Raw genomic sequence first — 25,596 nt, 5'->3', positions numbered from 1 at the left:
ATCGATTGTGTCGAGGTTAAGGTTATGTTTACCGAAGTGCATCTCTCATCAGTCAGCGATGTGACAGCGCTCTCTGTCGGCATTCAAAGCAAACTCATGGTAAACAAACAAATGTAAAATTTCGCCGCACGAAAATGTGGAGACGTAAATGGTGATGCTCTGATTTCGAAAGTTAAACCACCATGTAGGTGTTAGCGTGAATTTTTCAGTCTTATTGGCAGTGCTCTTCTCTGCACTATCAGTTTTCGGCTCCTCAGTGTGAACTTTCGTTAAATTTTCAAAATTATCGTAGAAATTGGATCGTTTTGTAGGTCGTTCTGCTGAAGCTCATGCCTTGTTGAAGTACGTCCCTCCCAGATGATCTCTCAATGATAACCAGTGATGAAATCCTCCCAAACTCGCCAAATTTTAAACTCTTAAGAGCACTCCTCCATTAATCTCATTACTAGCCGAGAAAGAATATGACGATGTCTCTCGGTGTTCCTGTAACGCTCTCCTAGTCCATGGACAGGTTAACAACGCCTTCTCTTGAAAAGGTTGCACCTCGTTATCGTGAGTGGTTGCTTTATTCACAAATTCAGGCTGTAAGTCCCATCTTCAGCATGTTTTCCAAGTTTGCTGTTCTTGTGTACTGCCTGCCAGTCATTGTCTACATCTTAGACTGCGATCTTGAACCATGGATGAAAATAGCAGCCGTTTCATGTTACTCTATGGCCTCATTAGTTGTGCTTATTGTCTACTTGTTACAACAAGACATCTCAGTCAAGAGTGGCCAGGCACCAGTAGATAGACTGAACATTGCCTACAAATTTTCACCTCCTACTGAATCATTAGATGGTCTGAATAAGGAGGTTCGGAAAATCGCACGACAGTTTTCAGAATTGAGAAGGATTTTTTTCTTCTACACCACCACAGATGTAAGTATAGTGAATTTTAATTATATTACTTCATGCAACTTCCACAGGGAGACAGGGGTGCCATTTCAGGGTTGTGCAGGGCCAGGCAAGAAACGACAAGTTATTTCTCTCTTTTCTTTAATTTACACACCTTTCAGTGAAGTACAGCAGATAGCCATATGGTTACGCACTGGGACTAAATGATCAACTAGGTTGTTTGGATAGTTGATAAACTATTTTGTTTTCCAAGTATAGGAGCAAGCCAAAACTCTTCCCGACGATTCTCCAACCTTTTGCTCCACTGTAGCAGTACCGAACGATTATTCCCGGCCCGACATCAAAACATAGGGCCCGGCCTGCCACCCCCAAATGGTGCCCTTGCATGGAGAGCCTTATGCCTTTACATGAGGCATCAGTCAGGAGGAAAGAACTGTTTCTCAACTTAGAGGCCTTGTCCAAGATTAAAATAAGTATTTGTTGTGTAAGAAAGCTGAAATGATAAAAATTTTACTAACTTTAGGGCTTTTCTTCACACAAATTGCAAAAGATTGTGATAAGCAGCATTACTTTTCTATTCCAGTCTACCATCGCTTTCCTGTGGAACGCTTGGTTTGCCCTTCTAGAGGGCTTTTTTTTATCCGAACCACAGAGGTTCGCTACGGAACACATCACTTTTTTATCCCGCTCCACTGGCGCGTTCCATGTGTTCCAGTAAAACGCTTGGAACACTCTTCCAAGGTGGGCGGAGGTTGGCTGAGGCCGCGGTTAGGCCGGTTGAAGTAGCCTGAACCGCTACCATCGTGTTCCATAGATAAAAAAAAGCCCTTGAGGTGGGTCATGTTCAATCCTAACCTCAAGCGTAACTGCTTGGAATGCTCTGATACCTGATTAACCATGTTTCACAGACATAAAAAAAAAAAAAAACCATTTTAATTTATTAGGAAGAACAGCAGCAGTTCTTAAAAACTTCTAGAACGAACTACAGAAATTAAGTTCTACTCTAACATATCTTGATTCAATTTTAGTTTGGTTTGTATTGAGTCCATTTACCAGCAACTATGAAATGAACTATTTGCAGACTTTGTCTTGATATTATGATCCTTCCCAAGAAGGAGGAAAAGCAGTATTAAAAAATCCAATAATTCACTCCTGATGTAGGTCATAAAATCTCAAGTTTTAAACTCTTTTGAATTTTTCTTTCAGTAGGCAAATTCATAAAAGGCATGAATACCATTAAAAAATGATCTCTTTAACTCTGTATCAAGATCTTTCTTCATAACGTAGAAAAGTTCCATGTATCCAAATAATTAGCTACCTCTCCATCTTCCTCTCTCCTTTGAACCATGATATCATATTTTTAAAGTGGATGATCTTTCCTGAATTTTTTATTATTAATATTGTTTTTAATGGACTCATCTCCTGTCAGTGCTGGACTAAACTATTTCATGATTCGCAAATGAAGTTCCCAGAAAATCCAAGTTTTTCCTCTAGTCCTCAAGTCTATCAAAATACTAACGAAGATGACATAATTTTTCTCAGGTTGTCGATTTAGGTTGTGCAGGCGGCATCATTTTAACAGAGGAGATGGCGACTGATGCAGCACAGAAGAAAAATCTAGTTAAAGCGGGGTTTAAGCTCCTCTCTACCCCACCAGTCTCACACGCTGTCTTCTCAGAGTATCCTATCAAGTGGTGGCTTCCTCTTAGTCAATGGCTGGCCTGTTATCGCACATATCCCCGTGTACATCGCTATTGTGAGGTGAGGGATGACACTTTTTATACTTTATACTGCCCAGTAAAAATGTGTGTCCCTCTGTAAAACAGTCGCCCAGCAAGAAATGAGCAATAAATCACTGAATTCAGCTAAATCCTTACGTATAAAACAATACCCTAAGAAATACACTGCAGTTGTGCAGAAATGGCCAAATCCTGGAATTTTTCACCATCTCTTTCGTTCTCACAAAATTCCCTCTAGTTTCAACCTCTTTAGAGGTCTGTTCAGTGGTTATTTGTTGATTTTTTCTTTTTCTCTTTTTTTTCCCTCTTTAGCACCTAGGTACTAAGTTTATCTTTGTTTAAGAGTATTTAAACTCCAGGAGAATTATTTCATTTGCAGTTTTTTTAGATCTAATCTTCAAACCTTCAATCAATCTCATAATTTAATCAATTTTTTGCAGAAACACAACCTAAGTGCCTACCCCATGATTGAGATCTACAATCGTCACTCAATCCTGTTCATCGCACCCCTCGCACGCCAGGATGCTTTTGTTGTACCAGAAGCCGAAGATACCATTGCACGCGCAAAGATCAAAATTGACGAGTTAGAAGATGAAGCATCAGGCACAGAAGCGTCTAACTCTGAAGTTTCAGATAATGAATCTGAGCTTGACCGGGTTTCCTTGGATACAGGAAGGTCGGTCTCCGTTAAGTCTGAATCCAAGAGGTCGTTCTCTGGTAAGTCTGAATCTAGGAGGTCACTCTCAGTCAGGAGCTCTGTCTTATCAACTGTTTCCAAATCAACTGTAATGAGCTATCATTCCACGTATGATGCGTTCAGTGATGATGAAGATGCACAAAAGAACGCTCAAAAGGAAGGAAAAGAGACAGAGGGTTTCTTCCGCAGGTAAGTTAATTTCCCAGTTAATTAATTTGTTTACTTCCTTTAAAGCTTCTTTAATCTCAGGAGTAGCTTCTGGGTAAAGCCAATGGTACGATTATGCTCCTCCCAAAATTTAGAGGATGCATAATGAACCATTATACATGGTTCGAAACTAGCAAAATACATGTTTCCTCATCAAAATATCACGTTAAATGAAATGGAAACATCCAAAATTACCAAACCCATCTTAGTAATATTAGTTTTTGTAGTGTACATTAGAATAAGTTGATCCGAACTCCCACAAGAAATATTCAAAATTAATGCATGTTGAATTGGAGATAGAAAAATAATGCAATATGTCCCACAAGAAAAATAATACAATATGTAAAAATTTTCTGTATGTATTTATCCACTTCATGAAAATTTCATCTCTATTAAGATACACAGAACTTGCAAAGCCGGAAAGAAAAATTTAGCTGACAGAAAAAATTATTCAAGCATAAAACTAACTAAAATAACTTTGAAGCTCAACTTGATGTAAGCAAACTTTGGTTTTTTAAGGGCAAGAAGTTTGAAATAATAAACTCAAAAAGTGCTGTTATCTCACCTCTGAGTCAACCTTAGAAATTTGAAATGTATCCTTCATATTTTACATAAAATTTCACTCTAATGCATATGTTGAGGTGCTTATTTTCCTATCCTGTATCAAGTGATCCTTTATCTGGTGAAATCTCAATCTCACAACGTTAAAGTAGCCCGATTGAATTGTCTTTTCAACTCTCTGACTTATTTTGTTTCAGGTCTATGTCCAGCTGTGCCCGAAGGGTAAAACACATGCTTGGTTTCTCTGCTGCTGAAACTATCAAAGAAATCGCAGAAACCACAATGACAGAGGAAAGTGTCTCTCATACCAAGCTTGACGAGGGTGGTAAAGAAGGCACAGTCAATGGCTCAGTAGGCCTGCCCTCAACCTCCACAGCGCGCAGCAAGAGCGCTAATGGCCTAACTGAGCGGGGGCTGCAGAAAAGCGTTTCGCAGGTTGTCAGTGCTCTAAACCTGTTGGGCACAGAGGGTGAGAGCAGTGGGTCATGTGCAGCGCAGGTTAAGCTAGAACTGAAAGCAGAAAGTGTTAGTCAGTGCGCAACTAGTGTCCAGAACAGTTTTCAGGTTCCTACAGTATCGTTTGTTGGCGCATGAAGTGATGGCTTGGTATTCGTCCAAATTCGTGCGTATTTATGACTTCCATTTCTCTTTTTTTTCTGAAAATAATAAGAGATCTTGCTGAGACTTTAATGTGTGTCTGGCAAGGTCTTTAATTTGAATCTGTATCCAAATTATCCTCAGTGATCCATGGGGAAAAATTTGAAGGCTCATTGAATCTATGAAGTCTACTATTATCTCAAGTTAGTCTGTGAAGGAGTAGATGAAAATGTTATTTCAAAGAAATTCTATGAAATTACCAGTCTGCCTTTAATCCTCAACTTAAAACTGATCGATTTAATCTTTAACATTTCAATTGTCCATCCCAAAAATGCCCCTTTAAAAAACCAAATTAAAGCTGAATAGTGCAAACTTAAAATATTGCTCCCCTATCAGTCAAATTGAATAACAAATTCTAAAAATGGTTTGCTTCTAATTTAAGCTTTTGATAGAGATTTTGTGATCCTGTACAGCAGAAACCTACCTCTTTCTGCAAAAAATTCAGTTTTAAAAGCAAAAGTAGTATTAAAGTGAAAGTTTGATATTGTGATTTTTTCTTACCTGCACTGGAAATTAGTCTTAAAGTATAAGGATGCATGTCATACTTGTGCTTGAGGGAGCTGGGTGCAATACCCGAATTTATAGATCAGTAAAAAAAATCAAATAGTGAAAATTCCATCATCTAATGATTGTAACATCTTGGACATGATGTAGTGCTGAAGCAGGAAAAGAACATAGAGGACTCAACAGCTCCAACAGCCTCCAGAACTCAACAGCCTCCAAATCATTTTTTGCCTGAGTGAATTTTCATTAATATTTCTTTGTTTATGGATTAACTTTGCCGCTTGAGTATGCATCATGTGCTGCTCTAGTAAGCTCCGAGGAAAAAAAATTTATAAAATATGATTTGTCGGTATTATTCTCTTCTCAGTAAGGAAGATGTTCATTTTTATTTTTTATTTTGAAAGTGATTCGTTCATAGGTAGAAATTACCTCACAATTCAAGTCATATTTTAGGAAATCGTTCCAGAATTTTTTAAAAATGCGATTGGTAACTTTTTGTTTTCTTTTTTTTTTTAATTTTTTTTTTAGATCATGTGGAAATTGCAGAACCCTAGCGTTAATATTCTAGAACTTACCTTAGGAAATTTTTTTTTAATAATGATTCTTATATTTCACATTTTCATCTTTTTCGTGCTTGACGAAATTTCACTTACCGTTTTGAAAACTGTGGTCTAGTATGTTAATGGCTACTTTGTGATTAGACAGATAACAAGCACATCTGCTCTTCCGCTTATTGTTATTTTGGCTTTCTGTCAATAAAATTGGATTATAAAGTTGTCATACCCAAAACGCATCTTTGCGTCCGGTGTCTAAATTTTGCTCTTATCTAACATGTAAACTTAGAACTCACAAGATTTTTATATTTGAGATTCTATAATTCAGCCCTTTTCAAGCTCTCATTAAAAAACATTGAGTAAGGACGCTGAGATTTTTTCAAGATTTGTTTGAGGATAAAGTAGTAAGAGGAACACAGTGACTCTTCGAGTAAAATGTACGTGTGGCAAGAGCTTGCTCCTGGTTCAAAGAATCAGTATTTTTATTCAATCGAGACTCCCACGTTTTTAATTTTGTGGATTTTTAAAGGATCTAAATTAGATGACGCTGATCTTTTGACTGCGAGTTATATGATTTCAATTTAATAAGTCAATTTTATTTCAATGAAACTGAAAGAAGACTGACATCACTACATATTCTTTGTGATAGAACAAAATTGTATCAATTTTTTACCATTAAAGCAGGTCCGATGTTAACCAAAGGCCAAATATGCTTTGCATTCAAACTTTACATCTCCTTTCCTATCTCATATCATATTGAACAGCATTCACAGTTTTCTGACTTTTAACGTCTGGTCACATACTAAGTATAGTATTTTGAAAGGAGACATTGGGCATTGTGGTGCTCAGCTGCATTTTTTATGAAATGTAGCTAATAATTAGCACTACGCTAAATTACAAATTAATGCATTTTTTTGGAGAAAATGAAGATTACTAGGTTATTTAGAAGTGAAAACCAATGAATCGAAAGGAAGGGTTGAGCTAAGAGTCATATTTTTGTTTTTTTCATTACCAGAGGCTTGTGATTTTATTATAAGCAGTCGTGAAAAGGGAGAAGAAGGAAAGTTTTCAGAAAGTGAAAAAACACATTTCGTAAAATTGACTGTACCCTAAGGAACAGAATTTTTTTCCCCCAGTCTTCTACTTTGCGGATGTTGTTTCAGCAATAACAGCCATTTCTTTGAAAAATTATTTACCTATGTAAATATGTAAGAAACTTATACAAGACTGGATTCTGGACGATGCAAAGCAATTAGTTTGTCCTTGTTTATCATCATAGTCTTCTAATACTTTAATTTTGTTCTTATTGGTTCTGAATGAAATGGCAAATTCTCCTCAAATATGGTTCTTCAATGAACGATCAAACCAACGCATTGCTCGCAAAACGATTGAATAAGTCCTTTAATATATTTCTTTTAAGTGGATTATCATTTCTCTTTAGGTTAATGATTTCTCATCTTTTGGAGTTTTTGAATACTGCTCCTTCTAAATTCCCTGTTTTTTAACTGGGAGTTTTTTTTATTGTGATTTAATTTTAGTCTGATTTTATTATTTGCAAATTTTGCATAATTTTTTATGTTCTCTACCTGTTTAAGTTAGCTCTTAGTCTTTGTTGAACCATTTTTAAATTTTGTTGCCGGTCTTTCCTTACATGTTAATCATTTGTAAATAACTTCATGCATCTAGTGTAATAGATCAAATTTAAGTAAAAATTCACAGAATAGACTGTCAAAAAATTAAAAATTACTATATACAATAACTTTTCCTAGGCTGACATGATTCTAGAACGTATTTGTTCTTTTAGGTTGTAAGTTTTCTATGTCTAGTTTTTTTGTACATTAACATGAATGTTTTTATATGATAACAATCAACAGGTCTAAACTTCGTAAAGATGGGTACCTACCTATCTCTATCCGAATAGAAGATAAAAAGTTGCTTTTAGATCTAACACTCTCAGTCCTCAGTGATGTTTAATTCCCCCCAAAAAAGAAAAAAAGATTATAACCATTTGAAGTTCAGAAACGTTGACCTTCTGTAAAGTTGAAAAATATTTCATGAGATTTTTAATTTTTTAGCATGATTTATATGTTTAATACAGGACTTAGATAAGACCCGATCGCTCCTCTGGTTGCTTATGTGATAGTGCATTTTTAAATAAATCAGTCCATTTTGACTATTTCTCTGCGTGGGAAAATCAATCTTTTTTTTATTCATCCAGTATTTACCTAAGTCACATCACCATTATGATAATGATTATTTTAAGTAAAAAGACAAGATATATCAATTTTATTCAGCTGGAATTTTTTTCATATACTCTAAAGATGTTTTTGTTCCTGTGGGTATCATTGAGAAATAAATAAAAATTAATTTAAACCAATGTTATGAATTTCAGAATTGCAAACATAACACGATTATTCAGTAAGCGACCATTGGGAGTTGAAAATCTTCAAAATACACTTGCGCCATCCAACTTATGCTACTAGGTCTTGTTCAATTTTTTTTTCTTTCTCACCCTAGTTAACTTTTGTTCGGTACATTTTCAGATTCTTAAGTTCCTTGTATGTGTTCGTAAGAGTCCTCTTGCAAATATATTTTCAATACACAAACTACTTCAGATGCTGAAAGTATGGGAGGCACCTACCTTCCATACTCTCTGTTCAGATGCTTGTTTCATGTTCCATTCTACCCACTCAACTTTTTTTTTTGTAAAATTCATTCATCTTTGTTCTGTTTACCCTTGTAAAGATGAAGTAAAATACATTTTAGTACCTCTATGCAATGTGTCTATTCCTTCTTTTTTTTACCAGTGGTACCAGTGGTTGAGAGCATTGGAAAAGTGGAAATTCAACACCTGGTAAGCACTATCAGGTACTGCAAAGATTGTGCATCTGTTCCTCCTTTATCAAAAAACCTAGTAACCTCAGGACAGCAATGCTTACAATGAGAATATGACCAGACTTTGAAGAAAACTACGCTGCAAAAAAGTCCTTAGAATGAAAACACACAGACCACTCTAACAGAAACCACCGTTGGTGCTTGCCGGGTATTGAAATTCCACTTTTCATTTTGTGATTTAAAAGAACCATCGAAATCGTCAAAATATGCAATGAAACACACCCATTTTCTGAAGATACAATCATATCTAAAGAATTTTTTCTTCACTGCCTTGAAACATATTATTTTTTGTGAGTCTATCCAACACAAAAGAAAGGAACAAAATTGATTGTTCTTGGTCAATACAATCATCACAAAGCAAAAAAATACTTTAATACTTCTATATTTACAATGCTGTTGATACAAAATTAATATAAAAAATCTCATGAAGCATAGTTAAACGCTCTTGATGCTGCAGATCAGTTTGAAAAGTACCCGATAAAATGCAGAAGTGATACAAATGTAAGGTGTAAGTACGGCCGTAGATTGTTATGCTCAAAAATGTGGTAAGAATTTTTTATCGACAAGAAATGCCTTCTCTTTGGTGAACCTCGCTGCACAAAAATGAAGTAAATAAATATCACCGGATCAACCAAGATTGAAACTTGAACTTAATAACTTAACGATTCATTTTTAAAACCTGTTTTTTTCATATCACAGTCGTTTTTAAAAACATTCTATGCAAAGAACGCAGCAACAGGCTCATTTACTGATGCTATGTTACATGTACTTAGAAAAGGTTGGGCTATAGTTTATTCATCACAGTAAACTGAACCTCACTGGACAGATTCTTATCAGCTAGAACACATGATTTTACTGGCAGGCATTCCTTTGTTTTTAACAAAATAAAAATTAAAAAAATATGCTCAACCTCATCAGCAACGATTGAAAGTTGGATCAAACACATTTGAACTAACAAAAACCGAAAATTCACAAAAATAACTTCCTCATACATTCAGAGATAGAGAAGTTAAGAAGCTTTGCTGGCCTCTTGCTGCTCAAACTTCGGGTACACTTTTTCAAGGTCTTCCCAGGACCGCCTTTGGGACGCAAGATCACAGATAGCAAGCGGGATATCTGACACCTGGAAAAAAAGAAGAAGAAAATGCAACCTGATTACATTACCTTTCTTTGGACAAACATAAGATAAGCATAATGAGACTGTTACAACATTTTTCTGCAAAGAATTCGTTGATTATTAAAGAACATGAACAAGGCTTGAATAGTATGCATTTATTCATTACTAAAGTGTATGCATTGAATTCAGATCCAAGCTAGGAAAAAATCTGTCAAAATCTGACCGGTAAAGAATTACTTTCTCTACACGAATTTTCAGAAATTTACAGAAGAATATGAATAGGATTGCATTTTGCAAAAAGGAACCAGAGGAATTGCAATGATGCTAAGATTGTGCATTCTCATCTTTTGCAATAAAGTTACTGAGACCATGAAAAAATAAGATATTTACATGGTAATTATTATCTTAAATTTCAGTTTTTAGCGAGTAAAATAGTAACTGTTAATGTATAATCAGGTTTTTCTTCCAAGAAAAAGGAAGTTGCACAATTGTAGCAACATTGCAATGCTCCTGGTTCCTTTTTGCAAAATGCAATCCAATAAGTCCTGGCATAATGTACCCTGGATGCTTATTCATATTTACCCTAAGAGTAAGATGCATCGGTGTAGAAAGAAGGAGGTCTAAACAAAACAAACTAGAAAACATATTTGACATCATTACTGAGATTATGATGACCAGATTTTCGAGACTGACCTGATTAGAAAATAGATCACATTCTGCCTCGTTCTCAATCACTCAGGCATGAAAATAAAGTTACTGAATTGTGAATTTTTCTTAAGTTCATACTTAGAAAAGGTACACTTAATTTTAATTACTTAATAACACTGAATTGCATCCTGAATTCACCAAAGTCAACGAAAACAAGTCATAGCTTACCGGGAGCCTAAGTTGGAGTGTGGTGTCACGATGCCTTAATGTGGCTGTATGCGGGGTATTGAGTGAGTCAAAGTCTATGGTGACGCTGAACGGTATCGCCACTTCATCTGTTCGGGCATAGCGGCGTCCGATTGAACCGCTCGAATCATCTATTTTATGCGACACATTCTGCTTTGACAGCTCAGTTGCTAAAAAACATAAATATAATAATATTGAACTTTGTTCTTTGGCGAATGATATTGAAAGCAATTATAAAGGGTTATATGAAAAAAAATATATGCTATTTCTTTGCCTTGGAATATTCCCGAAGGGTCATATTCCAATACTTATTCTATATCCGTAGGAGAGTAAGGACATTTTCAACAAGGGATAAATTGATTCTTAAGTGTGATTCTTGTAGGAAAATACCATTCTGCTGCAAGAGTGGGAAAAGTTGAATGTTTTCAGTAGAAAACGCAAAATCTAAGTACAAAAAGGGTACGTTTCTGTCAATAATTATAAAATTAGATAGTTTTGTGATTATGAAGTGGTCCCAGAGGTACACCTTTTCAATGCAACTATGTTGAAAAAGTACACTTTAATTAATGTAGCATACGACGACGAAAAATCCGTTGACACAGTATTTTTCCATTGGAAATGGGATAAATTATTGCCAACTTTGACTTTTATTTCTTCTCTGCAACTAAATTCAATTTAAAAAAAAATGCAGGTCAATCCTCATTTTGTAAGTCTTTTCATAAACTGAATAGAACAAATTTGCGCGACAGCCTCATTGATACGTCAAATTGAAACCAAACAGAGCAGCAGATTAGATGATAAAACTTACATATTCTTACAGGTGCCAACAAAATTTAAACAAAAAATTGAACCAATATTCTTCATAAGAACCAAAGTGCCAGAATTCAAGTTTCAAGTAAAACGGGAAAAACTGTACAATTTGGCATGCATTTAATTTTTTGAGCCAAAAAATGTATATGTCTGCAGAATACCTATTAAAATTGGGCTCAAAAGATTGAATGCATCTGAATGACACACTGTTTCTTGTTTTTCTCGAATCTTAGATTTTGGCACTTGGACCCTTAAGAAAAATTTAAGTTCAATTAAGGTTCTTATCAGTGGCGGTGCGTGGATTGCGATGTATCGACTGTTATGCCATTTAAACCTATGATAAAGAATTATTAAGATGTTTGCTGCGAACACCCTGCTCATCGATCCTTTTCCATACGTTTAAATGGCATAACAATCGATATATCGCAAAGCACGCCACGCCACGCCACTGGTTCTTATCCACTGTTTTCATCTAATTAGATGGTTTCGTTATGTGAAATAAGAAAACCACCTCAGAATAAGTGTGATGTCAAAATTTGTCAAAGGTTACTTTAATAAAATACTGATACAGTATTTACAAAAAGAAATAGATATCCAAATGAGATACGAGTTGTCCCAGCAGAAATAGCTTGCTATGCTCGTATTTTAAAATGAATGATTGGTCTTGCTGAGACACATGAAACAAACTTCACAAAAAGACAAAAAAACTTTCTACTCACATAATTGTCTAATAAGAGGTTTGAAATCAGTATTGTTGCTAAGTGGTAACACACAGCACTTCAGTGGAGCAACCAGTGGTGGAAGGGAGAAATACTGAAATAGGAAAATATTAGAGCAAAGTTAGAAAACATAGCTCTACAAGGATAATACCTAATGAACAGTAACAATTAAGGGACTGTGCATAGAGAAAATTTCATCACAACTGGGGGAAATCACCTCATTCAGACCTGTAAAAAGATTATTCTGGAATCTGATTTTTGATACAATTTCTTACCAACAGAGAGTCTCAGTCAGAGGGTCTAATCCAAATTGCAGTTTGTGAATACATTAAAAAATGACTGATTTTCAGGATTAGTAAGCTGAATACTGGATCAACCCTAGGCATTTTGATTATCAGTTCATTATTTGATCAGATGAAATTTCGTGAGTACAAGACAAAAATGTGAACCTCTAAACTCACAATTAAAAAATCTAAAACAATATTATGCAAGATTTCATCTACAGGGACGTGTGCTAACTGGAGGTTGATTCCCATTGCTCCTTGTCAGCAATCACCACTGATGTCGTATTGAGGAAAATAAACATCAGCAACTGCCATACGAAAGACAGCTGGAAGCAAATCTACTACAAAGAAAGAACAAAACGGAGGAGGGTAAAAAAGTTAAGTTGAAAAGATTCTAACCAATTTCAATTCCGAATTCGATTTCCTTGACATTTAAGAGACAATATTCAGGTTTGTTCATATTGATGCGTGACCTAATTTTCGAACAAAAGTAGGCAGTCTAGAATGGTAGATTTTTTTACAACAGACAAATACTATAACTGCAATGAATACTGACCGTTCTTTGTTCATCATCTTCGCGAATGCGAAAACTATGCTCCAGCAGTGCATACATGATGCGTCCAATCCCGAAAGCGGGCTCAATGACGTTAGGAACTACTTCTTCAACGTGGACCGTTTTGGAAAGTGTATTAATTGATACCATCTCCGGAGTGAGCTTGAACTCCCGGCCATCAGCTCGTACCGTGCATTCACTAAAGAATAATGAAAAATAAACAAATCAATGACTTGCATCTTTTTAATCAATAGCGTCTTCTACTTATAAAATTTTGGAAAAAAATTAATCAGTATAGCTCAAGGAGACTAAAATATTTTCATTTTCGGTTTCCCAGAATTTTTTTTGACTACTTTTTCTTTTCCATGACTCCGAAATTTCCGAATTCCTTGACTTCCCCATGACCTTCAATCAAAACCTCCGCTTAGATCTTTTTCAAGACTATGCTGACTTCTACTAACCTATGGATGAAATTTCCACTTTAAGAAATACTAATTACGGTAAAGGGCATGCTGCAGTTTTTTGCACTCCCTTGAATGGCACCAGCAAATGGCTTGCCTCTTGCTAACAGGTTACTCACCAAATTCCCTGATATTTCCCATAGATTCAGTCCATTCGATTTGAGTAAATCGACAGAAATTCAACTTGTGGATTGACAGATGATTTGATCAATTCAGCCCAGGCTGATAAATTTGCTCAAATTAACTAGTACGTCTACTCAAATACATAAAAATAGTCTGTAACCAGCTTCCAACCTTCAGTTTTGAAATTGACTTCTTTCGACTAAATTTCGGACTTTTTCTTAATATACTGACTCTTAACTTACCCAACTTTCTCCAATTCAGCCTTCAATTCTTGTGCTTCTGTTTCACCAAGTGAAGCCAGAGCATCTGTAATGAGTTTAGCATCTTTTTTGAACTGCTTCCCTATAACTGCCTTGTTTGCCTGTGCTTCTGTCACAGTGATTGTCTTTGGTTCTGGCAACTTTTTCTCGGCTGCTAGCTTCACATTTGTTGCGCGAGTGTGCTGCGTCAGATCATATGCTGATCGGTCAGCACATCCGACACACTCCACCCAACCCTGCAATATTTTATAAGATTATTTTTCTAGCTACGATTAAAAAACTCTATACATGATTAGAAAGAAAAAGTATTCTTATAGTGTTGTTCATGCATAAAATAATGTCATAAAGCTAACGTTTAGTAAACAAAATTTAGAGATATGAAGGACTGCAACAAACTCTTCTTTACAATCCGTTTGATACCATGTGCTTTAATATTAAAACTGAGATTAGGACAATAATTTAAAAAATGAGGATCTAATCGACTACAAGAATCAACTAAACCTTTACTGAAGTGGTCAGAAGAGAAAGATGTATCTTTTTCACATCTACTATCTTTCACAGATCTGTTGGTGTTGAAAAGAGACTTGAGCTTTTCAGACAGTTCAGACGAAGTACTCGTCATGAAGTGAAAAAGTTAAATGATATCAAATGTGAAACAGTCTTGCTGATTTAACTGAAGGCGACTACCCTTCATTCTATTCCGTGATTTTGCCAATCTTTTCCTTGATTCATTGAGTTATCTTTTCAGGGTTCCTCACAAAATTACAGCTAAAGAGTGAAAAAGAAGCTTACATAAGATGTGAGACATTCAGCATCCCAGCAGTCACAAGCATAATGGGCCATTTCATTTGACATATGCTGTCTGAATCGTAAGCGCTTCTTATCTATGCCAACTTGGAGAAGGTATAGCTGAATACGTGCCATAAAGTAACCTAAGGACTCGTTGGCAACCAGATTCTATAAAAAAAGAACCAGAGGTACATGAGGAACACAAGTTGTTAGTTATAACAATGCTGTTAAATGTTGGTAAGATTATCTGCACAGTGAAAAGAGGGACAAATAATAGAGGAGTGACTGAATATGACCCCAGAGGATTAATTCTTGATTTGAAATTAGGCAAGAAAATATTAAAAAAATCCTACAATAAGATAAAGCTCATTGACATTATAATGTGACAGAATATTACATAAATGGGGAACCTACACCAGATGGAGTTATTCTCATTTACATTTTTCATTTGCACAGCTTCAGGAAAACCAATAATATCTACATTCCAGAGCAAATGTTCAATCGTACAAGAGTTCACCATAGCCAAGGCTCAAACTGGTTTGTTAAGATGATTTCTTCAATCAGTGCACTTATTAAATTTTCAACTTTAGTTAAACCATAAATCAACAAAATCATTCAATAATTGTTCTGAATTTAAAAGAATGAGGTGGGAATATGCAATTCTACTTTCATTGATTACATTTTCTGCATATAAGTTATTAAGAGGAATAAACATTAGATTTTATAAATTAAATCCTGTTCGGGAGCAGTTCAAACAGGCTTTAATTTTCTAAGAACAAAAACGAACAAAAAAGAGAGTCTATGAGTTAGTATTATGGGAATCGATTCCAGAAAAATTATTGAAAGTAAAACTAGGTGAATAAGTACTTGAGGATGAAAAATAAGTATACAATGAAACTAGGCACCTCATGGTGAACACCATACTAATTTTCTTTTGATGAAATCATAAAATTGCAATGCAGAAAAGTAATATTTGCACTCAACTACAGTTGAAATACTAAGTACCACTGGGAAAATTAAAGGAACGTACCGATCTGACAGCTTCGCCGATTGTCATTTTCTGCGCTGGTTTACCATCCATCTGATTGCATGCTGAGTAAAGCATCATCTCTGTATTCTCGATAAGATCAAACTTGGGGTGATTCTTCTCTTTGGGATCACAGAAGTGCTCAATTTCCGCTAGAGTAAATTCCCTGCAAGGAATGATCGACCAATACTTTAAAACTGATTAGGTACTTAATGCTTCATGGTTTGATTCTTCACTTTAGCATGGTGATTGTTATTGGTTAAAATCCAGATAGTTTCCTCTCCTATCAGGTTTTTTGTTAAACTGCATTATCTTGCGAGGATTAGGACAGACACCGTACTTGTTCCCTAAGCTTTGTTCGATGTAGAATTGAACAAAAATGTAGAGAGAGAAAACATCATTAGACTAACATATACTGAAATAATTTTCACAGGGAATGTACCAAAACATACAACTATAAAAATATTGCAGACCAAATACTGATTTGATATTAGGATGCATTGTACAATTCTAGAAATCTAAACAGATCAGGATGCAGGCTGCAGATTGATTTTTTGTATAAAACCCGGCTTAGATTGAAAAAATAAAATTTTGGTGGAGCAACAGCCTACCTAACTCTGATTAGGCCAGATCTGGGTGAAATCTCATTTCTGAAGGCATTTCCAATCTGTGCCGCTGCAAATGGGAGCCGTCCTTGGTTGAAGTCTAATAACCGCTTGAAATTGACAAACATGCCTTGAGCTGTTTCTGGACGCAAGTAACTATGACAAAAAGAAAACAGATCAGTTAAAACTTAAAATTTAAGTCGGTGTTATCTTTGACTGATTATCAGAAATATGCAACTTTTTACTGCAGACAAGAGAGAATTTTAACAGTTATCAACAAGAGAAAGGTGTATGAGATGATATGAGCGTCTTGTCTGGTCAAAAATTGGATAAAAAACCCAATTTTCATACTTTTAAACCGCTTTTTTTTTTTTTTTTTAAATGCGAGTAATTTCTGTTTGCCTTACTGGACACTGCAAACAAGTCATATTTTTAATAATATCTGTGAAACCACTTTAAGCTTTGACAAAAAAAGGACAACATCTTTGTGTGAACTGTCAGCTGGTCAAATTTTGGGGAAAAACCACTTGAAAAAAAAAAAAAATAAAACGTCCAGAAATGATGAAATTTCAACCCCCCCCCCCCCCCCCTTGCAGGATGACAATACTTCCTCTACCCTAGGGTGGCGAGAAAGTAAAAAATCTTAATCATCATTATAATAGCTTACCCTTTTACAGAACCTGCAGGTCCGATTTGCGTGCTGAACATTAGATTAAATTCAATCGGTTCAGTGAGATCGTTCCCTGTCAATGGCGATTTGATCTTGTATTTTATTAGGATGTCATTCATTTCATCTTTTGTCATTCCATCTAACTATAGCAAAAAGTTAAAGAGGGAGTCAAATTTAAGAGCAAATACAGACACTTCAAAACAAAGTTATTGGTTATTTTTAAAATCATCAAAAGAACATTTTGCTTCGGTTGGAAATTGGCAGGGTTAATTATTTGATTCCTGATTCAAAATCTCTTTTTGTACATTAAGTAATTCATTGAAACAGCTATAAAGCAGAAAACGACCAATTTAAAGAATTGAAACAATCGAGATTGGTGAGATAAAGCTGCCTGCAATGAATTAGATCAGTGTACCATTGTGGATAACTTGCATCAATCCTCCTAATTTCAATGGCTAAAAATCCCATTGCGAGTTAAACACAAGAGATATTTTTAGGACATATTGTGCAGGTTATTTCCCTGGTGAGCAAAAAATCTAAGTGCTGGTTATCAGCAAGCACCCACAGCACATTAATTTTGGATTTCAGATTATTTATTCAATTAAAGTCCTTGGAGAAAAGGCAACTGACACATATTTCTGAACTTAATGGCAATTTTTTTTTTTTTGGCAAAAGTTAAAAAGAGTTTCATTAACTCAGCAAAATTTGCGAAAAAACTCGGAGTATGTTTAGAGTATATAGAAGCTGTGTGTATACAAAGTGTCAGACTAACAAAAAAATGGTCCTAGATTCAAATTTTAAAAAAAGACAAAAATTTATGAGAGGAAACAACTCATTGATTGAGAAATACATATTAGTGGAACATACTTTGACGACTATATCGGCTATCTCATCTCGGACATTTTGGGCTGTCTTTTTATCAGCAGCAATCTTTTCAAGAGCACTTTTGATGAGATGATCCAGACGGAAACATTCGCCAGTTTTGACATCCTTGGCCATTAGATCAGCAAACCGATCCACATGCCCAGAGGCCTTGAGCACTGGTTCTGGCGTAAGGATAGAACAATCGACTTCCAACATCTGCTCTTCCAGGACAAAAAAGTTTCGCCACAGTGACAGCATATTCGTTTTAAGAGCGCAGCCCATTGGTCCATAGTCGAACTGGCCTGCAAATTCACAGTTATTTTAGAGGGCATGGGCATACAAAAATAATGGTCATGACTCTTGGAGCAGTAGCATTAGCTAAAAGATTTTAAAATCTTTTTGGCAGATATTTCTCCGATTCAATTGCTTGACTAGTAATCACTGTGGTACCTAAGACGGTCCGTAGGTGCTGAAGAATTCAAAAGTGAGTCATCAGTGATGTGTAAAGGGATATTTTTCGTGAACATTAAAATATTAGATATAAACCAAATATGGTTAAAGCATGTATGAAGGAATATAAAAATTTAGCTCTGAGATACTTCGAGCAACTTAGAATCTGTAACATGTTCAAGGCTCAAAAAATTAAAACTTTAATCCAACTGCACACCTTCTACAAGCTCAAAAGTAAACTGAATAGCTCTTACCTTATTTTTAAGGCCTTGTCCAGACAAGTGTGGTTCGCGGCACTTCCGGCAAACATGTTTTAAGAACTTATTATAACTAAGAAATAACTTGTTTCATGAGCTTCCTAGTTCACAAAACTAATTTGCCTAACCTGCACTTGTGCAGACAAGGCCTAAAGATAAAATGGCGATTTGACTTTAAAACTCACATACGTACCGATTTTTTTGTCTAATTTGATTGCTGAGAAGAAATTTTTCACTGTCATTTACTGAGGTTATTTTTTCTCATAGACCTTACAGATAGATAAATTAATAAAATTGTTTGATTCTTGGAAGATTATAATCATAAGTATCATCAATGATAAATGAATGTCAATCATCATGATAAAAAATTCAAATTTGAAGTCTGGAATCAATGAAGTGCAAAAATTATTTCATGTAAGGCAAACTTTTGCAAAGACAGATCTTACAAAAGGAGATGATATTTTTTAAATTTTGGTTTTGGAGTAACATGTGAGGTAGATATTTGCAGTTTGACAACAATTAAAACAAGAGAAAATGATGAGGTAACCTGTAATGCCCCCATAAATGGAGAAAGACTGATCATAGAAGAAGCGACGTTTGCAGAGGTCTTCCATTTTGGCACGATCGAAAAATGCATCAGCAGGCATCAATGCAAGCTCTTTATCTTCTAATGTCTTTTTTCGTGACTTCAGCTCAGCCACAGCCTTTTTAACGTCCAGCTCAGGAGCGCCACTTGCCTTCAAGGACCGCACTAGGTCACCCTGAAAGTGAGCATAATTATTAGAAAATTGTGATGAATTCCATGAGCATCAAGTGTAGCACTATTCATTCAATGTTCTGAAAATTTCATCTTTGATGTTGCTTGGACATAAATAATATAAAACTTGAGATAAAGAAAGGACCCTACAACAAACGGCCAAATCGGCCTAAACACGGAATCGTGCGATTTTCTCAGGGATAACAGAGGGTCTTCCCAGACACTCAAAACTGGTCATATTTTTTGCCTAACCCCCAGGGAAAAGGGGGGAGAGGGGGTCAAAGTCAAAACCTTTAAATTAGCATAACTTCTCAACGGTTTGTCGTAGAAAGATGATCTTGGTGTCAAAATTTCCAGAAAAATGAGAGCTTTCAGAATATATGTATGAAATTAATTAAATTTTAAAATTTGACCCACTTTTGGGGCATTTTACAAGGTCCCCTTTCGTAAATTTTCGTTTTTTGAGATTTTCGGTTGTTCGGTTCGCACGGATCAAAACAAAAACAATTTCAAATAAAAGTAGAGCGTTTAAGCTTTAAAACAAGCCCAAGATGATCTTGGGGAAACGATTAGAAGCGGAGTTATGAGTCTTCAAAGTTGACGCGGCGCGCGGGAACCTTGTATGTTCCGAGTCTCAAGGTCACCTGCGCGCCCCGGATTGCCTGCAGGTTGCAAGTTTTGGTGTTTTTATGCTTCTGTAGGTCATTTTTAATGTAAATCATTCAATGAAGATAGTTTAATCAGAATTTTTTAAATTTACACAATGGGCCTTCGGCGAGGTACACCACATTAACGTCAAAAAATTTTAACTGCGTTTCAAATAGCCCCCTCAAGAATAACTGAGACTTGTTTTGAAGCTCAAAGCTCGTCTGCTTCTACGAGAAACTATTTGGCTTTACCAAGTGAGTTCCGTCAAGCGCTGTAGCTTATAGCTCAATTAAAAAATTTTAAAATTAGGGGTACCCCAAAATTTGGCATCAATGGGTTATAATTTCTAAATGGTTCAGTTCTGTATGGAGCCTATGTATATTTGAACTGAGGGTCCATGGTTCCTTCTAAATTATAAGAGCAGAATCGTCATCGTCAGCAAATGTTTAATGAGGTATGATGGACATAATGGTTGATACTCTAAGCCCCCTCCCGCTCCTCCCGTAAAATTAAAAAATGTCGATTATTCTATCTTCATTGAATGATTTACATTAAAAATGACCTACAGAAGCATAAAAACACCAAAACTTGCAACCTGCAGGCAATCCGGGGCGCGCAGGTGACCTTGAGACTCGGAACATACAAGGTTCCCGCGCGCCGCGTCAACTTTGAAGACTCATAACTCCGCTTCTAATCGTTTCCCCAAGATCATCTTGGGCTTGTTTTAAAGCTTAAACGCTCTACTTTCATTTGAAATTGTTTTTGTTTTGATCCGTGCGAACCGAACAACCGAAAATCTCAAAAAACGAAAATTTACGAAAGGGGGACCTTGTAAAATGCCCCAAAAGTGGGTCAAATTTTAAAATTTAATTAATTTCATACATATATTCTGAAAGCTCTCATTTTTCTGGAAATTTTGACACCAAGATCATCTTTCTACGACAAACCGTTGAGAAGTTATGCTAATTTAAAGGTTTTGACTTTGACCCCCTCTCCCCCCTTTTCCCTGGGGGTTAGGCAAAAAATATGACCAGTTTTGAGTGTCTGGGAAGACCCTCTGTCATCCCTGAGAAAATCGTACGATTCCGTGTTTAGGCCGATTTGGCCGTTTTGTTGTAGGGTCCTTTGCTGTTTCCATTTCAAGCAGAAGTGCATAAACATATCGACGGTGTAAGTCGCAATCACATAACTCGGTTTGCGACGTCGCAGACTTCCTGTCATACTTAATTTTTTAAACGGAAAACTACTCAACGGCAATTCTTTAAAACTGCCGTGATTTTTCTTCTCTGTGTGAAGAAAATTCTGCATAAACTTCAAGGAATGATGTCAATTTGTTCTCCTTTAAAAAATTAACATGGAGGCGGAGATTTTCAGACACCGCAAACAAGTTATGTGATTGCCGACTTACAACGTCGATATTTGCCAAGGACTCAACATTTTAAGAAAATTAGGTTAAAGGGACGAGAGCTTTGCTGAAAGTATCTGAGCTATATAGATGCTGTTAATGCTATGTCATACAGTGATAAGTATCAATTTATATTTATTGGTGGCATCAAGAGAGCTTATTTTATGAATACTACTTGGATTCGATTCGATGTAACAAACAATCTCTCTGATGAAACCAACACTTAAAGCGTCTACACGCCCCTCTGGCCTCTCTTAGAAAATCTGGTGGTGATAATACAAAGGACTAAAGGAGTTATCATTACTCCATATTTTAAGAAGTATTTTTTTAATCTCTGTTGCTCAGATCTGATTTATTTTCTTATCAAGAGCCGGCCGTAGAGAGGGAAATTTCCTGATCTTTCTGTGCAAGAGATTTTTAAAATGTTCAGCCCATCCATTGGAGGAATGGACTGGCACCAAAAAAAAGACTTGGTGTACCCGCCCATCAGTGGTCATATCCGCCGATTTTTATTGTTTTTCACCATGTAAGCAGGGGAAACTGTCCCAAAATCACCTTAATTTTAGACCGGCCGACCAAGATTATGCCCTACCTGTCCAACCCTGCGGCCAAATACCTAAACTTGAGATGCATTTGTGAGACACACAGTGATGATTTCGGTGAATTTTCCAAAGAGTTACCCATTGTCCAACTGAGGCTAACTACTACCATAAGACGTTGTTTTCCACCTCTACTTTCAGTGCTCCATTTACCAGCCGCAAGAGATGTTGCACCATTTTGGTGAGCATTGAACTGCCATGACAGCTACCGAGTAATAAATGTTGTCTCAATGGAAGTTCAAGAACGACCGTCTAACTCGAAACGCTTTCATCAGGTGATTTCCAAGAGGGCTCGTTGTCTATCACGAACGCACCTTAAGGCTGGTTCAGGGTGATCGTTTCTGAAGTCATCTCGCTCAAGTGAAAATGATAACCAGATTTAAAAACTGACCTGCTCTTTAACTGCATCCCTGAGTGGTGCCAATGTCTTCTCTACTTCAGGATCTGCCATAATGTTCAATCCAAAATTAAGCTTGATTTTTCGGTGCTGTTTCTTCGATCCCCAAGAGGGTGGTGGGTCACTCTGGGTGAAACGCTTGGAAAGCACTTCCACAGAAGGGAGATTAACAAGCCTCTGAAGCTTAAAATGACTTTTAACCACGTAACAAAAAGTTTTAATTAGTGCCGTTGACATGAAGTAATATGGCACGATTTTTTTAACCTCACGATTTTTTACCGACACGTTTTCGGTTTTTGCCATGGATCTTGCAGCCGGCCAGACACAGTGTTGCCAAGAATCTACCAGCGGTCAATCCTCTCGAAATTTTTAACGATTTATTTCCCATTAAATTATCCACAGTGCATCGTATAATTTCTAAACAAAGTTTAATGAATTTTTACAGTAAATGATCAATTAAATGATCTCATATCCTGAAATATTATTTAAAATTAGATTAGAGATTTGTCAACCATGTTGTCTGTTCTGTTGTAGATGCTAGTGCGCTCTCTCGGTCAACTTTCAACTTTTTGATTGTTTACATTTATATTTTAGGTTATGATGTGAAATTGAAATTGTGCTGTGAAATTGTGTAGCTGATCTGTTATAATTTCAACCGAATATTTAAATTTTGAAGTCTCTTTTCTCTAGGTGAGTCTTTTGTGTTGGTTTATTTCATCATGGCAAAGAACACATCCAGCTCCGCGTTCCGAAAAATCGACGTCGATCAGTTCAATGAAGATGCGTTCAAAGAGGACGAGCAAGATTTCCGGTCACCGCCCGCTGGACCAGATGAAAATGAAGTCATGTCTTTTCTCAACTCGTATCCTTTTTACTTCTGGTCATGGTACTCAAGTTTTATCGTCCACTCAGTTTTGTAAGTCACCGGGTAGATGTCTGGTCAGATCTTTTTTAATACTGTCAAGCCAATTTTTTCCACTCCTTAGTGTACTCTATGAGTCACATAGACATTAATATCATTTAAGGGAGAAATTGCTCCAACTCCCCGCAGCGGGGTAATTATTGAAATTGATAGACAAAGAAGACTTAAGGAGTATGGAGCGATCCCATTGGTTGAAATGAGTGGTTAAAATGGATAAAGAAGGGAAATATTAACTAACGGCAACCCGCAAGAGACCCCACAGTCAGTCCATTATTTTTCCTTTTAGTCCATCATAACCACCTGTTTCTGCCAATAAGATTGCTCCATACTCCCTATGTCTCCTTTATCTATCGCTTTGTCTATCAATTTCAATAATTAGCCTGCAGCACATCGTATATTCAACTCTTTCTCAAGTTTAAGATATTCTTTCGCCCTAGAATAATAGCAATCTCTCTCTATGCAACTTTATTTAGTGTTATCCTTAATTATTAATCTCAGAGGGAAGTATACAGAGGCTCTTCAAACTGTTTTACGAAATGCACCCCTGGGATCTAGAAATCAACAGGTGAAGGTGAGTCTCAATTTTATATTCTTAACTTTGAAAGGCTTTTTTTTTACCCGAATAGAAAAAATTGAATATTTTTGAATTGTGTTACTTTTCTTTGAAAAGAGGGGTTTGTCAAAAATCCAAACTCTTATTCTTGAAGGAAAATGGGGCTTTGTGGTGGTCTACTGATTCAAGAGGCTCAAATTAGAATACTTAACAACAATATAAATATGTGTTAAAGATGAAATTGTGACTCCTACCAATGAAACTGTGCATATTCAGCTGACTTTGAATTGGAGACAGCAAATAAAATCGAGCAAGGAACCTTTCATTCAAACTCTCAAAAATTCCACAATACAACTCAAGAAATGTATCGACTGGTTTCGCAGCCTGTGTGGCCAAATAACTCTATCCTCACCCTCTGTTACAAGAAATAAAAAAGAAAGAATGTCTCCCAAAATTTTAAATCAAAAATTCAATTTCTTTTATTAATTGTAATTTTTTAATCCTACTTTTTCCAGGATTCAGCTTTGAACCTTACCCTGAAAGTTCTACTGTCAATCAAGTCTTCGCAAATGGAAGATATAATTTCAACGCTGGACACGGACATGGTAGACATTCTCATGAAATATATCTATCGAGGATTTGAGATTCCATCTGAGCGAAGCAGTGGTCACCTCTTGCTGTGGCATGATAAGGTCTATGCTGTTGGCGGTGTTGGTAGCATCATGCGTGTTCTCACAGATCGTCAAAAAGCCTAGTTTACCATTGCTGTAATTTTGATATTTTTACTGTAAATACTGTACACTTTTATTTATAAATCATTATTGTATGGTTCATGAGATGAAGCTATATTGTGTTTCACACATTCAAATGGCAAAAACCGAACTTGCGCGAACTATCTAATTTGCGCGAATAGCCACTGCTATATTGGTCATCCATATTGTATTTTATTAGAGGATGACACAAGTTAAGGGATAAAATTCAAAAATTTTAATTTTGAACAATTTATTTTCAATGGTAAGCAAATGGATCGTTCTCATTCTATACCGTGAAATAATTGTTTTTTGATACCACTCTAAACAGTCTTAAAATCAGTATTTTACCCCTTTATTTTAAGCTTCTATGATCAACTCAGGTCTAAAAGACACTACGTAGCCCAAAGTTTGAGGAAATACGTATTATTAGGTATTCTTAATGAGACTAAAATATCACTTCTAGGAAATCAATTTTTAAAAACTTCCAATAATATTCCAGTTTTTTTAAAGAAATCAAACAATGTTCGTAAGTGGAATTCTAAAGGAAAAGACCATAGTCCTTGACAACCAAATATCAATTTTACCAGTAAATCTTGTTAAATGTTGCATGATTTCCACTACCTATATCGAAGTACTACTTTTTCTACTTTCACTTTTTTCTGTTCAATTCAATGGTTTTAGTCAATTTTGGAAGTCACATACTTATCAATGATTGGTTTCACTTTTTCAAAGCTGATTTCAAATGGATCATCTGTATCATATTTTACTAATTAATTTTAATAGTCAATAGTATCTAATAAATTTCTTTTTGTACTGTTATTTTCTGCGTTGGTAATTTAAACTCCTCATCTTACCCATTTCTCTCAATTTTCAGACTCCTTTCATATCTTTAGCGATCGCGGGTAAAAATCGAACCATATATTGACAACAACCAATCAGGGGCCTGATGAGCCAACGCAGTTACCAAATTGTA

At 35.9% G+C, this 25,596-nt stretch overlaps 3 protein-coding genes across 3 annotated transcripts; 2 read left to right on the top strand and 1 right to left on the bottom strand.

The window, feature by feature from the left end:
• Window positions 1–147: 147 nt before the first annotated feature.
• On the top strand, window positions 148–9,435 carry LOC109042449 (uncharacterized). The gene is made up of 4 exons (XM_019059189.2): window positions 148–917; window positions 2,436–2,654; window positions 3,073–3,518; window positions 4,295–9,435. Exons 1-4 carry the CDS (start codon window positions 504–506, stop codon window positions 4,689–4,691), a joined length of 1,476 nt encoding a protein of 491 aa, XP_018914734.2. The 5' UTR covers window positions 148–503; the 3' UTR covers window positions 4,692–9,435.
• On the bottom strand, window positions 9,074–22,718 carry GlyRS (glycine--tRNA ligase). Its single transcript, XM_019059188.2, has 12 exons — window positions 22,391–22,718; window positions 19,138–19,351; window positions 17,887–18,185; window positions 17,017–17,162; window positions 16,356–16,505; window positions 15,748–15,910; window positions 14,721–14,885; window positions 13,911–14,164; window positions 13,088–13,283; window positions 12,248–12,341; window positions 10,701–10,888; window positions 9,074–9,830 (listed from the first exon to the last, which is right to left on the bottom strand). The coding sequence occupies exons 1-12, from the start codon at window positions 22,697–22,699 to the stop codon at window positions 9,717–9,719; spliced, it is 2,292 nt and encodes a 763-aa protein (XP_018914733.2). The 5' UTR covers window positions 22,700–22,718; the 3' UTR covers window positions 9,074–9,716.
• A 249-nt stretch (window positions 22,719–22,967) lies between these two features.
• On the top strand, window positions 22,968–25,442 carry Arpc5 (Actin-related protein 2/3 complex, subunit 5). Its single transcript, XM_019059193.2, has 3 exons — window positions 22,968–23,258; window positions 23,817–23,889; window positions 24,387–25,442. Exons 1-3 carry the CDS (start codon window positions 23,116–23,118, stop codon window positions 24,624–24,626), a joined length of 456 nt encoding a protein of 151 aa, XP_018914738.2. The 5' UTR covers window positions 22,968–23,115; the 3' UTR covers window positions 24,627–25,442.
• Window positions 25,443–25,596: the final 154 nt, after the last annotated feature.

The sequence above is a fragment of the Bemisia tabaci genome, chromosome 4, assembly GCF_918797505.1.
Source record: "Bemisia tabaci chromosome 4, PGI_BMITA_v3".
In the NCBI taxonomy this organism is placed as follows: domain Eukaryota; kingdom Metazoa; phylum Arthropoda; class Insecta; order Hemiptera; family Aleyrodidae; genus Bemisia; species Bemisia tabaci.
Note: the sequence above shows the minus strand (reverse complement) of the source record. Positions and strands in the feature narration are given on the sequence as shown.